At 48.5% G+C, this 16,318-nt stretch overlaps 1 protein-coding gene across 4 annotated transcripts in view; it reads left to right on the top strand.

Annotated features, from left to right (window-relative positions):
• The window catches only part of SLC12A3 (solute carrier family 12 member 3), a 49,390-nt gene extending 42,987 nt beyond the window's left edge, over nt 1-6,403 (top strand). For 3 of the 4 annotated variants that reach the window (XM_030822970.1, XM_030822975.1, XM_030822961.1), the window contains exon 26: nt 3,826-6,403. In XM_030822970.1, coding sequence (XP_030678830.1) covers nt 3,826-3,967 — 142 coding nt within the window. In that variant the 3' untranslated portion in view covers nt 3,968-6,403. The remainder of the gene's footprint in view (nt 1-3,825) is intronic. The other variant, XM_030822981.1, reaches the window with a different exon arrangement.
• Nucleotides 6,404-16,318: the final 9,915 nt, after the last annotated feature.

Genomic DNA, 16,318 nt, shown 5'->3' with positions numbered 1-16,318 from the left:
TCAGTTTCCCTAATTATAAAGAGTTAGCAAGGCTGGGCGCGGTGGCTCACGCCTGTAATCCCAGCACTTCGGGAGGCTGAGGCAGGCGGATTACGAGGTCAGGAGATCGAGATCATCCTGGCTAACACGGTGAAACCCCGTCTCTACTAAAAATACAAAAAATTAGCTGGGCGTGGTGGCGGGTGCCTGTAGTCCCAGCTACTGGGGAAGCTGAGGTAGGAGAATGGCATGAACCCGGGAGGCGGAGGTTGCAGTGAGCCGAGATCACGGCACCGCAGTCCAACCTGGGCGATAAGAGCGAGACTCCATCTCAAAAAAAAAAAAAAAAATGTGGAAAATGCAAGTTCCTCAGTGCCTTCCAGACCAGGCTCTAGGGTGGAGCCCAGAAATTCTGAGGAAGGGAAAAAAAAAAAATCTCCCAAGCCTCGTTGAAATGATTAGATCACATTGTCTAGCATTTGGGAGAGTGTGCTTGGAGCATTTTCTAGAGCCAGTCTGAGGCAGTACTTGGTTGATTGCTTTTCACTAATCAGTGGGTTATCAAATGGCCCCGGGTTTGAGCACAGCTGATAAACCAGCCTCGTAAAGAGCCCAGCAAGCTTTGACTAGCCTAGCAACATATTCCTGTTGGGCCCAGAGACCTCTTTTTTTCTAAAAACACTCCCTCCTCAAAGCCAAACAGCAATAATCAAAATAGTAATAATCAACATTGCATTTTATGGCTTGGGCCTCTATATGGTACTCAAGGCATCAGGCCTTATGAATTTGCAAAGCCCTGATTTTAAGACAGCATCTCACTCTATCACCCAGGCTGGAGTGCAGTGGCAGGATCTCAGCTCACTGCAACCTCTTTGTTTTTTTGTTGTTGTTGTTTTTTCTCTTTTTGTAACCTGTGACTCAGGCCTCTTTGGTCCTATAATTTTCTTTGTTTTGGGGGCGGGGTCTTACTCTGTCACCCAGGCTAGAGAGCAGTAGTGAGACCTCAGCTCACTGCAACCCCCAGCTCCCGGGACTCAAACAATCCTCCTACCTCAGCCTCCCGAGTAGCTGGGACTACAGGCACATGCCACCAGGCCTGGCTAGTTTTTTGTATTTTTTTTATGGAGACAGGGTTTTACCATGTTGGCCCAGGCTGGTCTCCACCTCCTGAGCTCAAGCAATCCACCTGCCTTGGCCTCCCAAAGTGCTGGGATTACAGGCATGAGCCACTGTGCCTGGCCTCAAAACTATTATAATCACCCCCTCACTCCCACTTTAGAGATGAGGAAGCAGCTTCAGAGGAGTTAAGCAACTTGGCCAGGGTCTTGCAGACAGGAAGTGGGAATTGCATCTGGAGCCTGTGACTGTGGTTCTGATGCAGGGCTGTCTTTCACATCTAAGATCTGAAGTCGCCTTTCTTTGTGGCTAAGAGATGTAATTCTGAAAAAATGTTCCTTTGTTCTGGAACAGCTTTATTTCTGAAGATTAGTAGCTCAAGGCATGCACATCCTGTGAGCAGGAATAGAGCACATCATTGATTGGTGTGGGGGTGGGGGTGATTTTAAAGACAGCTGTCCCTCGGACAGGTGGACAGGCTCTGCTGGGGGAGGGAACTCCATGCTGAAGCTTGAAAGTCTGCTGCAGGGGTGATGGATGTTCCCCACCCCCATGGTGCAGGCACCATTTCTCTCGTGGCCTTTGAAGTTTCTGAATTCAGTCACTGAAATCATGTACTATTTCCTGGATGGTGTTGTCCACCTCTTGCATAACTGCTCAGTCAGGAGAGTTTGGTCTCAGTACTCCTATGTCCCTTTCTCCTGGAAAGTCACTAAATATTTGAACTCAGATGACTATAGCTTAACGAAATGGACTTGGTCCAACCCACCTTCCCTAATTTTTGAGACCGTTTTTTTGTTTGTTTCTTTTGCGACAGAGTCACTCTGTTGTCCAGGCTGCAGTGCAGTGGCGCAATCACGCTCACTGCAGCCTCGACCTCCCAGGCTCGAATGATCCTCCCGCCTCAGCATCCTGAGGAGCTGGGACCACAGGCGTGTGCCATCATGCCAGCTAATTTTTGTATTTTTTGTAAAGACAGGGTCTCACCATGTTGCCCAGGCTGGTCTCAAACTCCTGGGCTCAAGTGATCTGCCCACCTTGGCCTCCCAAAGTGCTAGGATTACAGGCATGACCACGCCCAGCCCGGGACATTGCTTTTTAAAGGAGGGTAGGGCTTGTCCCAGGTGAAGCTTTGTGGATGGAACTTCAAGTGTGACATAGCTGTTTAGGATCCCAGTTACCCTTGTCAGAGGAGGTTGGAGTTGCTGTGAGCAGAGGCTGCTGCAGAGGGAAGATGCCAAGACCTCGGTTCGAATTCCAGCTTTGCCGCCGCTGGCTTAGCTGTCGCGTGCTGGTCAGTAGTACTAAGTGACGATGACAGCTGCTGACCTTACAGAGCGCTCACTGTGTGCCAGGCATTGTGCTGCGCCTGCGTGTGCTTTGCCGGCTTTAGCATCACAAACATCCTGCGAGGGAGGTTTTTGTGTTCTTGCTTTAGGGAAGAGAAACTCTGCAAAGGTCACCTGGCTGAGGAAGTGGCAAAGCCACGACTCAGACGCCAGAGCCTGGCTCTGACCTCAGCGCTCCAGCATCCTCCTCCCGCTCCGGTTCTCCCAGCTGTGAAGGAGCGCGGTGCTGCAGGCCCTGCCCGTTCCCCAGGGGGATATACTTGGGGAAAACAGACATTCAAGTGAGTCCCACGGAAGGTGCTGGTGCCCCAACTTCACGTGGCACCAGCTGGACCTGTGAGACACTGCTGGAGCCCAGAGACCCTCCTGGAGCCCAGAGCTGGGCAGCTGTGGCCATCCCAGTGCATTTTTGGAATTCTCCAGATAGTAGAAAAGTCACTTCCTGAAATAGTTGGAAGACATGGCTGAACAGCATTCCCAGGGCATCTTTTTATTCACGCAGCATTGCACAGTTAAGACAAGGGGCCTCTCCATAGGCAGCGGTGGAGTCTTGCTCCCAGGGCCTCCTGCACAGGGCAGGAGGCAGGACAAAGACGCTGAGCTGGACAATGAATGAACAGGAACATATCACGTTGCTGTGGCCACAGGCCGGCACAGGGCTGGAGAGGCAAGCCTGGCATGAAGCGGGTGGCCCGACAGGGAAGAGTCGCCCACTTAACAAATATATACTGAGCCCGACTGTATCAGACTGTGTTCTAGGTACTGGGAAAAGGGGGGTGAACAAGACAGATCTGGCCTGCTTGTGAGCGAACATTCTAATGTGGGGAGACAAGCACATAAATCAGAAGATGCTGTTGGGACTGTGGAGGGCTCTGAAGGCAGTAAAGTGGGGTGATGTGAGGAAGAGGCGTGGGCGGCCTGCCCTGGAGGAGTGATCAGGGAAGGAGGTGGGTGCACTTGCCTGACTCAAAGGAAGTGACCAGGTGCAGAGCTGGAGCCGCTCCTTTCCCAGTGGGTGGGGAGAATGTCAAGTGCAAAGTTTGGAGGCAGGAGCGAGCTTGGCATTTTTTTAGGAATGGAAAGAAAGACACAGGGCATCGGGGGTGAGCAAGGCGAGGGTGGGAGGAGGTAAGATCGTGGGCTTGGCAAGGACTAGATCCCACAGGGCTTGTGGGCCATGGCTTTGTTTAGAAACGCTTCACGGCAGAAGGTCCATTCTGGGTCATGTTTGTGCGGAAAGTGGGGAGGTCATTCTTAGGGTGGGTGGAAGGAGCTCTGAGGGACAGTAAACAGACTCGCTGTTCTGAAAACAAACCGGGAGCTGGGCGTGTGGAGAGGCCCCGTGGTAATCTATCTTCTGCCGCTTTTTCATGCCTTGCAGCACTTTGCCCATAGGGAGGAAGGGGAAGTGCCCCAGCTCGCTGTACATGGCCTGGCTGGAGACCCTGTCCCAGGATCTCAGACCTCCAGTCATCCTGATCCGAGGAAACCAGGAAAACGTGCTCACCTTTTACTGCCAGTAACTCCAGGCTTTGCCATCCCAGTCCACGGCTCTGAGTGTGTGGGATGAGTTGGAACTCGACTGCCTCTAGTCCACAGGGATGAGACTCATGTTCTGTTGCACTTTAAGTGGCAGCATCTGATGATCTCACCGAAAAAGATGGTAGATTTCCAAATCTGGCTGGACTCCACTTCCATGGGACACATTCTTTGGGCCTTGTTTTTATGGGCTAGAGAAATAGCAGATGGAGCTGCAAGGAAAACTCTCTAAAGGATCCTATTCCTTTTAAAGGATTTCTTTTGATTTTGATGACCATTAATTAAGAGTTCAGTCTTTGATTTGTATGCAAATTGGAGTCCGAATGCTGGGCGTGAATCTTGACAGTTTCTACAGACCTTCCTGGGTCTGTAGAAACTAAACCATGCCCCACTTCCTCCAATAGGAGAATGGGAGCCCCACCTGTAGGACCTACAGGCTCTCTAAAGAATGCAGGTCTCTCTCTGAGCCTCCACAGCCAGGCAAATATATATATATATATTTTTGAGATGGAGTTTTTTTCTCTTGTTGCCCGGCTAGGGTGTAATGGCGCGATCTCAGGTCACTGCAACCTCCGCCTGCGGGGTTCAAGCATTTCTTCTGCCTCAGCCTCCCGAGTAGCTGGGATTACAGGCGCCTGCCATCACGCCCAGCTAATTTTTGTATTTTTAGTAGAGACAGGGTTTCACCATGTTGACCAGGCTGTTCTCGAACTCCTGACCTCAGGTGATCCGCCCGCCTCGGTCTCCCAAAGTGCTGGGGTTACAGGCCTGAGCCACTGTGCCCGGCCCAGGCAAATTTCTTGAACCACTTCTCACTCCCATCACTTTCAATAATGGGTCTTTGATGTCTTCACTGGTTCTTTGGACGAGGGACTTTTCAAACTTTTTTGGTTGCAGCACACAGTAAGAAATATATTTCACACTGAGACTTGCAGCGCACACACATGGAAATGACCAAAACAAAAATGTCACAAAACAATACTTACACTTCCCTGGGGGACGTCCTCCATCCAGCATGTTCTGTTCTATTTATTTTTCACTGTTGGTTGCAATCCAGTACAATGACTTTGGGATCCACTCATGGGTGGGGACCCACACATTTGAAAGGCATGGCCACCTTTCTGTTGTGCCTTGCATTTGTCCACACACAGGGAGTCCGGCTGAGCTGGGGAAAGGCCACGGCTGGGTGTCATTGCCATTTTCCCAGCTCATCTCACGGGGAAGAAAAGCAGATTGACAGAACACATGAGGAGGGATATTGATGGCAGGAGAGTCAAAAAAGAGTTTTAAAGAAGGGGCAAGATTGAAGGAGTCTAGTGGCAAGGGTAAGATTTCAGGCATGGTTAAGAACAGAGGACAAGGATGTCAGGAATGAGGATGTGGAGAGGGGTGTAGAGATGGCAAGGTTGGCAAGGAACAGATAGGCAGGAGCAGATACAAGCCCAGCCCAAGACCAGGTGAAAGGAGAGGGGAGGAGGAGCCACCTGCAAGAGATGGAAAGAGCAGGCGGCAGAGGGGGCCTGGCAGGGAGGGGCTGTTAAGAGTGGGGCTGGAGGTGGGAAAGAAGCTAGGACGAGGGAGATGGAGAAAGGACCTATACCTGGCTCACGGAAGGCATTCAGGTTGAACATCCCCAGTGTTTGAGTCCCCAAAGCTAGGGTGCAAGAGCACTGCCATCGAATGCCAGTGGGTGAGGCAAAGTGAGAGGGTATTTGCAGCTCTAGACATAACCAAGAAGCATAAAGGTGAGTTGTTTGGTGGTACAACTGCCTGTGCCTTCTTCCGATGGCACTGGGGTGGCTGAAGGAACAGATATCTTTGGGTTTCGTCAGCCTCCTCCAAGACTGCCACAGTGCCTACACTTTAGACTTCAGAAGGAGACTAAAGACTTCCAGAATTTAGAAAGAGATCTGAAGTCTCCTTTCTGGAGTTACAACCCAAAGGATGTTAGCATTTCTCAGGTCATCCCACTGCAAAGCCCAGAAGGCTGGGGGCTCCCAGGCTGTTCTAAAGCCCCACCGTCTGACTGCCTCAGGGCTTGCTGCGAGGGACTAGGGCCTGGCCAAGCTGACTAGGAACAGCTCTCCTGCTCCTGAGGGACCTGGAGGATGGGCCTGCCTCCCAGCCATTGAGCTGGACCCTGGGACAATTCTTAACTCCAAATAAGGGGAAGCATCCATCAGGGAATACTGGCCTTTCTAGAGCCACATGGAAAACAATTTCTGGTTCTTCAAACCTCAAAGAGTCCTTGGTCCAAAAAACAGAATGTTTTGGGTTTGGGTGTCAAAAAATTTTTTCACAATGTCAGAAATAGTATGTTTTTAACAATAATAATAGCTTTGTAAAAAAAAAAAAAAGCTTTAACAGCGAGGCCATAAACAATGAAATGAATAAAAACTATGGTCACTCAGTCAACGGAACTTATTTGTTTTGGAACACATTGTTTTTCAACTCTGCTGAGTGTTTTGAAAAAACTATTGTTTTTCCAACCCTGGGTTGAACTCTTCTCGGAGCCCCTACTGGTTCTGCAGGTCACAGTGCCAGATTTCAACATAAATATTTATAGGAGCCATTTATTTTCCCTTTGATACTCTTCCATGCATTTGCAGACTCACGGGGAACCATTTTTCTCAGCCTTTATCAAAGTCTGCCAGCATTTCCCATCTTGCCTGACACAGAGAGGTAACGGGTTGAGTGGAAGGAGCCATGGCAAGGCCACCAGGTGACTGGGATTTGAGTTTCAATGTCTCCCCAAAACTGGCTGTGTGACCTCAGATATGCCCCTTCACGTCTCTGGGAGGCCGCCAGTCTATGAAATGGAAGAATTGGACCAGAACAGGTGTCCGCAGCCAGCTGACCTGACAGTGACTGTGGTTTGGCCCAGGAGTGGTTGACAAAAATTGTGGCTGCATCAGGAGGTGGGGGTTAAGGGGAAGGGGTACACATCCCTTGGTCACCCCCAACCCACTGCCCTTCCCAGCCCACCACTTCCTACTCCCCTGTGGTGTGAGCCTTTGGATCCAAGGATTTCGAGTTTCTCTAGATCATTATTTGGCCTATTAGCATAACAGATATAGGGCCACATTGCCTCTCTGTCCCTGCCTTTGGATGACAAAATGCTTCCCATTTAGGAGTTTGTGCGGTAGGAAGTACTATCCATGAAGCCTTCCCTTCCTCTGTGCTGGCAGAGGAGGGAACCATCAGGGCCAGGGCCAGCCTCAGCCCCAGCAGCCACCCCAGCAGGGGCTCCTCCCTCCTCTCCCCTGGGATCCACTGCCCAGTTAGCTCCCAGTTTTGCCCTCAGCATTTCAGCCTCCAGATTTAGTATCCTCCCTCAGTGCCTGCCCAGACTTGCTATGGCTTTGAAGTAATTGCAGTACCACCTATTTTTCACCCAATGGGCTCTCTGGGCTCTGCTTACCCAGGCAGAAAGCTGTGGGCCTCCTTAGCACATAGAGAGTCCCCGTGTGGACTGAATTCCCTTCTAGACCCCTGTCTGGACTGTCTAGAGTGGTGAGGGGGAGGAGGGGTTCACAGGGATGAGACCAGCTAGAATGTTCCAGAAGAACCGCCTGGCTGGGAGGCCTTCAGGCACATGCAAAGCAGCCAGGTTTGGTTCATAGCTGTGTACAGCTCAGGATATCAGGGAAAAAATGCTGCCAACTCCAAGAATGTTCACAGAAATGGGGCGCAGGAAAGCCCAGCCACTGGCTTCATTGGTAATTTCCCACTTGAAGTGAGGTTTCATCCTGTGACCGAAAGCAAAAATATAACATATGCACCCACTTCCTAAAAGGGAGCCATCACAAATACGGTTTCTATAAATACTCTCAGAAGAACCACCTGGCTGAGAGGCCAGAGAGCAAAATGTCTGATAGATGAAGGACAGCAGCAAGAAAGGACAAGTGGTTTTATTCTAACTCATAAAAGTTACAAATAAAACATTCTACATTTGCAAAGGAGGGAGCAAACACATAAGGTCAAGGGGATTAGGAAAGTCTATAGGGAACATGGTGTACAAAAGGGGTACACATTCCTTGGTCACCCCCAACCCACTGCCCTTCCCAGCCCACCACTTCCTACTCCCCTGTGGTGTGAGCCTTTGGATCCAAGGATTTCAAGTTTCTCTAGATCATTATTTGGCCTAATAGTTTCCAGAGATTGGTGGGATTCAATAGAAACAGAGAAATGAGATCTGGGGTGGGAAGAAGGATTTCTGGGCAGCAGGGGTAGCTTGAGCAAAAGACAGAGTAAGGATTGCCCCGGGCATGTCTGGAGAACAAGAAACAAGCCAGTTTTCCTGGAGTGGGAAGGAAGTGTGCATAGGAAAATAAGACTCGGCCGGGCACGGTGGCTCATGCCTGTAATCCCAACACTTTGGGAGGCCAAGGCAGGGCGATCATCTGAGCCTACAAGTTTGAGACCAGCCTGGGCAACATGATGAAACCCTTTCTTTTTTTTTTTTTTTTGGAGACAGAGTCTTGCTCTGTCGCCCAGGCTGGAGTGCAGTGGCGCAATCACGGCTCACTGCAAGCTCCGCCTCCCGGGTTCACGCCATTCTCCTGCCTCAGCCTCTCCGAGTAGCTGGGACTACAGGTGCCTGCCACCACGCCCGGCTAATTTTTTGTATTTTTTAGTAGAGATGGGGTTTCACTGTGGTCTCGATCTCCTGACCTCGTGATCCGCCCAAAAAAAAAAAAAAAATTAGCTGGATGTGGTGGTGCACACCTGTGGCTTCAGCTACTCCAGACGCTGAGGTGGGAGGATCACTTGAGCCTGGGAGGTTGAGGCTGCAGTGCTGTGATTGTGCCACTGCTCTCCAACCTGGGTGACAGAGAAAGACTCTATCTCAAAAAAAAAAAAAAGAAAGAGGAGGAGGAGAAGTAGCAGTCCTGTCATATGAAGGGCAGAGTAACAGGCTTAATGCTGAAGGGAAAGAGAAAGCAAATTGATTTGGGTTTGGTACTTTAAGTGTGGTCTTGGAGCCTGGGAAGAGCTCAAGGTGCTCCCCTGTTAGCCTGCAGCTCTTTGAGAGCAGTGACCATAAATAGATCTGGGAGTCATGCTCATGGTCAGGGACATGGAAGTCATAGCTTGGGTGAGATCAAGAGAGAAAGTACAAAGAAAGAACAGGGCTAGACCTTGGGAAGGGCTATATTTAGGAGGCAGAATGAAGAAGGGTCAGTGATGAGGCAGACTTGAAAACAGCATTGGAAGGACAGGAGGAAAACTCAGATCACCGAGGAGGCACCCGAGAAGGGGATCAAAGAAGCTCAGAGTCGACCACGTAGTAGCTGTCTGCAAAGGGGCTGGAGCCGCTGAAGGTGCTGTTGAATTTGGGGTTGAGGCATCACTGGGAGCCTTGCAGCAAATAATTCGGTAAAGCGGCAGGTCAGGGGGCCAGGGATTGAGGAATGAATTTGTGGACAGGAAAAGAAAACAGCAGCCCTGCTTAGAGACTTCATACTTGAGTAAGCCAGCAATGGAGAGATTGATGGAAATACAGTGGAAACCTGAGGGAATAACAGACTCAAGGAAAGGTGCTTTGACTGTTGTTATCGTAGGGCGTGTATTAGGGTAATGCTAGGCTATGCTGCAGTAACAAATTGCCCTCTCGATGTTAGGGGCTTACATGACAAAGTTCTGTTTCTGTTACAAATATTCCTACCACAGTCAGGCAGCTCTTCGGGGTTCCTCTTCTCCACATCGGGACTCAACGATCAAAATTACTCCTGTCTTGGGAAGCCACCACCTTGACCAGTAGCTTCCAGCTCACTGGAGAAGGCAAAAGAGAGCTGGAGGGTCATGCACTGGCTTTTAAATGCTTCCACCCAGAAGGGGCGTTATTTATTTACACTCAAAGCCCATTAGCCAAAGCCAAATAGTCAGACGGCTCCACCTAACTGCAAGGGTGCTGGGAAATTTGGGGGAAGATATGAATATTCATTGAACAATAAATGTCTCTGTTACAGAGTGAGGGTGAGTAATAGAGACCTGAGTGAATTGATAGGTCAGACGGAAGAGACTGAAGATGCAAGGAAAAGAATAACTGCAGAAAAGGTAGCAATGATGAATCAACAAAACGTGGGGACATTTTTGCCACACAGCAGGAAAGGTGTAGCTGAAGTCTGGTAGACCTGGGGTGCAAAACTCTCAGGACCCTTGCCCTTGTGATCTGCCCTGGCAGGGCCCCTGAGCACCAGGTCAGAAAGCAAACATGGAAATTACAGGTGACATGTTTCCCAACAATGGGGCTGGCCAAGCAAAGAGGGAAGGAGAAGGCACGGGGGAGGGATTCAAGAATGATGACTGTGAGCTCCCAGTTGGATGGGGAGACCAGAAGTGAGCTGCAAGACTTGACAAGACTTGAAATGCTAGTAACATGAAGACAAAAAGAACATGCAGGCTGGGCATGGTGCCTCATGCTTGTAATCCCAGCACTTCGAGAGGCCAAGGCAGGCAGATCACTTAAGGCCAGGAGTTTGAGACCAACCTGGCCAACATGGTGAAACCCTGTCTCTATGGAAAAAAAAAAAAAAATTAGCCAGGCATGGTGGTGGCCACCTGTAGTCCCAGCTACTCAGGAGGCTGAGGCAGGAGAATCACTTGAATCTGGGAGGCAGAGGTTGCAGTCAGCCAAGATCGTGCCACTGCACTCTAGCCTGGGCAATAGAGTGAGACTCTGTCTCAAAAAAACGCAAAACAACAACAAAAACATGCAGTGGGCCGGGTACGGTAGCTCACACCTATAATCTCTGCCCTTTGGGAGGCGAAGGTAGGTGGATCACTTGAGGTCAGGAGTTCTAGACCAGCCTAGGCAACATGGTAAAACCCCATCTCTACTAAAAATGCAAAAATTAGCCAGGCATGATGATGGCATGTACCTGTAGTCCCAGCTACTTGGGGGCTGAGGCAGGAAGATGGCTTGAACCCAGGAGGTTAAGGCTGCAGTGAGCTGAGATGGTACCACTGAACTCCAGCCTGGGCAACAGAGTGAGACCCTGTCTCTAAAACAAACAAACAACAATAACAACAGAGAAGAATATGCAGTCGGTGTGGGAGATGGGGAGATGGAGAAGAACAAAGTTTGTGATCAGTACATGTGCACTTCACAGCTTGACATTCTGGAGGAACACCAGACTCTAAGGTGTCCACCATTTGCCTATGAGGTCTACAAAGGTGGGATTTGAGATGTACCTTTTAGTTGCTGGATGGGAGGGAGACCAGAGGAGGGCCCAGGGCAGCTGAAGGGCACTCGGGGCAGGGGCTATGGACCCAACAGGCACAGGGGTATTTCAGTATCTTAACTGCTGAAGCAGCTGAATGACTGCATGTCAGCTTTGAGGGTGAACATATCTGATTCATCTCTTACCCTAGGGTGCAGCACAGGGCTTGGCAGAGTAGACACTCAATAAATGTTTGCAGAATGAATGAGTGAACGACGAATGAATGGATCATACCAATGGGTGGTAGAGCAAAGTGGAGACAAGATAAAGGGAAGTGAGCTAAATATCCTGAGAGTGTGAGCTGGACACTGGAGTTGTTAAAATGGGCAAGGGGTGGAGGGGAAGTTTGTGAGCCAGTTGTCAAAGGTGCTGAGTGAGATCTTGAGAGAAATCCCTGGAGGTCACTACCTGTACCTGCAGACAGGTAAACCTTCAGATCAGAAAAGGGAGCTGAATGATGAGAGCACATGGACACGTGGGAGGGAACAACACGCACTGGGGCCTGTCAGTGTGGGAGGGGGGTGAGGGGAGGGAGAGCATTGGGAAGAATAGCTAATGGATGCTGGACTTAATACCCAGGTGGCCGGGTGCGGTGGCTCATGCCTGTAATCCCAGTACTTTGGGAGGCCGAGGCAGGCAGATTGCTTGAGGTCAGGAGTTTGAGACCAGCCTGGCCAACATGGTGAAACCCCATCTCTACCAAAAATACAAAAATTAGCCAGGCGTGGTGGTGGGCGCCTGTAATCCCAGCTACTCGGGAGGCTGGGGGAGGTGAATCTCTTGAATCCAGAAGGCAGAGGCTGCAGTGAACCGAGATTGCACCACTGCAGTCCAGCCTTGGTGACAGAGTGAGACCCTATCTCAAACAAACAAACAAACAAAAACAACAAAAAAAAAAAAAAAAAGAAAAAAGAAAAAGAAATACCCAGGTGATGGGATGATCTCTGCAGCAAACGACCATGGCACACATTTACCTACGTAACAAACCTGCATAACCTGTTCGTGTACCCCAGAACTTAAAAGTTGATAAAAAAAAAAAAAGAAAAGGCTGCTAAGATATGCACCTAATTAGATGCAGGTATGCTCTTATAAGCACACATAGGACGTGGGCTGGGAGGGAAGAACCTCCTTCAGTGGTGTGATATTCAGGGTCCTTTCCTGGAAAAAGACAGTGTTGGTTAATGTCAGGGGTACTAGGGCAAGGCACGTATCGGGGAGGGGACTGGAGCCTGTACACAAAGAACTACACCCAGGGGTTAATTCCTGAGATCTCAGTGATGGATATGGGCCTAGGGCAGGAAAGGCCAACTGGGGCACGTCAGAGATAAGAGTTGGCGGAATACGTGCAGGTGTTTGCAATGGGCTAATAAAGACAGGAGGGTAAGTCCAGGACTTAATGTAACGGCTGAGCAAGCAGAAATAAATTCATGGAGGAGATCAAAAAGTCCCACCATTTGAACAAAAATGTTGCCTAGGCTATTTCTGGTGTCTTACGCATCTTTGCTGAAGTGCTGGGTCTAGTCTGAAGTCAGCTTGGGGAAGGTGGGAGTTTTGCTGGGTGAAGAAAGAAAGAAACTAACACAGGATCAAAATCCTACTTAGGGTACAGAATATTCTGTGTACAAGAAAAGGTACATGAGGCTGGGGACAGTGGCTGATGCCTGTAATCCCAGCACTTTGGGAGGCCAAGGCTGGTGGATCACCCGAGGTCAGGAGTTCAAGACCAGCCTGGCCAACATGGTGAAATCCCGTCTCTACTAAAAATACAAAAATTAGCCGGACATGATGGCAGGTGCCTGTAATCCCATCTACTCGGGAGGCTGAGGCAGGAGAATCACTTGAACCTGGGAGGCGGAGATTGCAGTGAGCCAAGATTGTGCCATTGCATTCCAGCCTGGGCAGCAAGAGTGAAGCTCCATCTCAAAAAAAGAAAAGGAAAGAAAAAAAAAATGAAAAGGTACATGACATTTAAGACACATGTTTTTTTTCTTTTCTGTTTAAAGTAAAATGCTGGACAGCAATCAGAATATTTAGAAGGAAGCTGTGATGGGGGAAAAAGAATGTGGGCTTTAGAGGTTACCTGGGGCCTCCAAGTTCAGCCATGACCCTTGCCCTAGATGCTAGCCTGGAGGGCGGGCTCCACCTGACTCTTGTTTGTCCTGGGTCCAAACCTGGTCAGCCAGGGAGAGCCATAAACCTGGCATGCTCTAGGGCAAAGGCAAGTATTTACTGTTGGAGAGACAACCAAATCAGGTAGATGCCTCCCATCTACCCGTCCTCTCCAGGATCTAAGTCCTTCGTTGGAGTAATCAGTGAAAGTTTCCTATGTGTGGTGGAGGTGATTTTATTTGCCTTCCTCCCACTCTTGGAAGAAAGGCTGGGGAGTAGCACTCAGAACAGGGAAGCCCAAGCAGGGTTGGTTGGTTCTTTCTTTCTTTCTTTCTTTCTCTTTCTTTCTTTCCTTTCTTTCTTTCTCTTTCTTTCTTTCCTTCTTTCTTTCTTTCTTTCCTTTCTTTCTTTCCTTTCTTTCTCTTTCTTTCCTTTCTTTCTTTCTTTCTTTCCTTTCTTTCTCTTTCTTTCTTTCCTTTCTTTCTTTCTTTCTCTTTCTTTCTTTCCTTTCTTTCTCTTTCTTTCTTTCCTTCTTTCTTTTTCTTCTTTCTTTCCTTCTTTCTTTCTTTCTCTTTCTTTCTCTCTTTCTCTTTCTTTCCTTCTCTCTTTCTTTTTCTTTCTTTCTTTTTCTTTCTTTCTTTCTCTTTCTTTCCTTCTTTCTTTCTTTCTTTCTTTCCTTCCTTCCTTCCTTCCTTCCTTCCTTCCTTCCTTCCTTCCTTCCTTTCTTTCCTTCTCTTTCTTTCTTTTTTCTTTTCTTATTTTATTTAAAAAAGTCAGAGAGAGAGGCGGGGTCTCACGCCCAGGCTGGTCTTGAACTCCTGGCCTCGAGCGATCCTCCAGCTTCAGCCTCCCAAAGTGCTGGGATTATAGGCATGAGCCACTGTGCCAGGCCAAGGTCTTTAAAAAATTGTGGTAAAAGACATAACGCAAAATTCACCATTTTAACTATTTTATTTTTTTTTGAGACAAAGTCTCACTCTGTCACCCAGGCTGGAGTCCAGTGGTGAGATCTCAGCTCACTGCAACCTCCACCTCTCAGGTTCAAGCGATTCTTGTGCCTCAGCCTCCCAAGTAGATGGGATTACAGGCACACGCCACCAGGCCCAGCTAATTTTTGTATTATTTTTTTTTTTTCTATAGAGACGGGGTTTCGCCATGTTGGCCAAGCTGGTCTCCAACTCCTGACCTCAGGTGATCCGCCCACCTCGGCCTCCCAAAGTGCTGAGATTACAGGTGTGAGCCACTGTGCCCGGCCTTAACTACCTTAAAGTGTAATTCAGTGGTATTTAGTACATTTACAGTGTTGTGCAACCATCACCATCTCATCGCCCCAAAAGGAAATTCTGGACCCATTAAGCAGTAAATCCCCACTAACCCCTGGCAAGCATTCATCTGCTTTCTGTCTCTATGGATTTGCCTGTTCTAGATATTTCATATAAGTAGATACAATATGTGGCCTTATGTGGCCTTTGGTGTCTGGCTTTTTCACTTAGCATCGTGTTTTCAAGGCTCATCCATGTTGTAGCATGCATCAGCACTTCATTCCTGTTTAAAGCTGAATAATATTGCATTGAGTGGATATACCGTATTTTGCTTATTCACTCAGTTGGTGCACCTTCGGGTGGTTTCCACCTTTTGTGCTATTAAAAATAATGCTGCTATGAATATTCATGGACAAATTTTTGTGAAAAGTGCTTTCAATTCTTTTGGGTAGATAGATATCTAGGAGAGGAATTGTTGGGTCATCTGGTAATTCTATATTGACTTATCTAGCAACTCTGGGTACACTGTAAAACTTTCTAAGGGCTGAGTTTAAGTATCAGACCCATTGTTCTGCTGCCATAGCTTGGCCCCCATTGTCAGTCTCGAATGATCTTGCTCTCTGGTGTCTCCTATTCAAGAGACACTTTGAGGTTCTCAAAAACTAGCTCAGTTTTCATTTTCTTCCATTTAAAAACTGTGTATAACAAACTCCTTTAAGAATCAGGTAGCGGCCGGGTGCAGGGGCTCACGCCTGTAATCCCAGCACTTTGGGGGGCTGAGGCGGGTGGATCACAAGGTCAAGAGATCGAGACCATCCTGGCCAACATGGTGAAACCCTGTCTTTACTAAAAATACAAAAATTAGCTGGGCGTGGTGGCGCACGCCTGTAGTCCCAGGTACTCAGGAGGCTGAGGCAGGAGAATTGTTTGAACCCAGGTGGCAGAGGTTGCAGTGAGCCGAGATCATGCCATTGCACTCTAGCCTGGTGACAGAGCGAGACTCCATCTCAAAAAAAAAAAAAAAAAAAAAAAAAAAAGAATCAGGTTGCACAGTGGAATAATGGAAGTGGGTGCCCCAAGTCCTGAAAAGTTGATAACCACAGTCCGAGATTCCTCCTTCCTTCAAACAAAAACACTTCCCCATCATGGGCCACAATGTTAAGGGAGGATTTGCCTTGGGGGGCTACTTCTTGTACAGAAGGAAATCTGCTTCTGGCTTAGCAAGGGCAGGAGAGTTGCTGTGGGAAGGGTTTCATGAGTACGGAATAGGACATCCATTTCCTGGGCTAAAGAAGGTGGCTCATGTGGGTGGTCAAATTAGGACTTCAGAATGACCATAAAAAGCACAGATTCTGGTTGGAGTTTAAATTACTTCAAAAACAAAAACAAAACAAAACAAAAAAAACAACGAAGAGTTCAAAAAACAAAGTACATAAGTTCAGCAGGGCCTAAGACACCAGACTACTTCAAATAAAACCTGAGTACTGGCAATGATCTCTTGCTGACTCGGGTTTTGCAAAGGCCCCTTCTCTACCTTCACAGCCTGATTGTAAAATAAGATAGGCCTTGATTCTTCCATTCCTGTCCCCATCTCAGAATGCAAACGTGAATTAGATCACGGCAGAGAGACCGCAACACTGCAGCACTACCACAGTCAAGCTAAAGAGTTTCCATGTTCCTTTCATTTCCACGTTTCCAGAAATCCCATTGAACACTGTGGATTTCCCTTCAGCTTACT

Source organism: Nomascus leucogenys, chromosome 2, assembly GCF_006542625.1.
Source record: "Nomascus leucogenys isolate Asia chromosome 2, Asia_NLE_v1, whole genome shotgun sequence".
Lineage (NCBI taxonomy): Eukaryota > Metazoa > Chordata > Mammalia > Primates > Hylobatidae > Nomascus > Nomascus leucogenys.
Note: the sequence above shows the minus strand (reverse complement) of the source record. Positions and strands in the feature narration are given on the sequence as shown.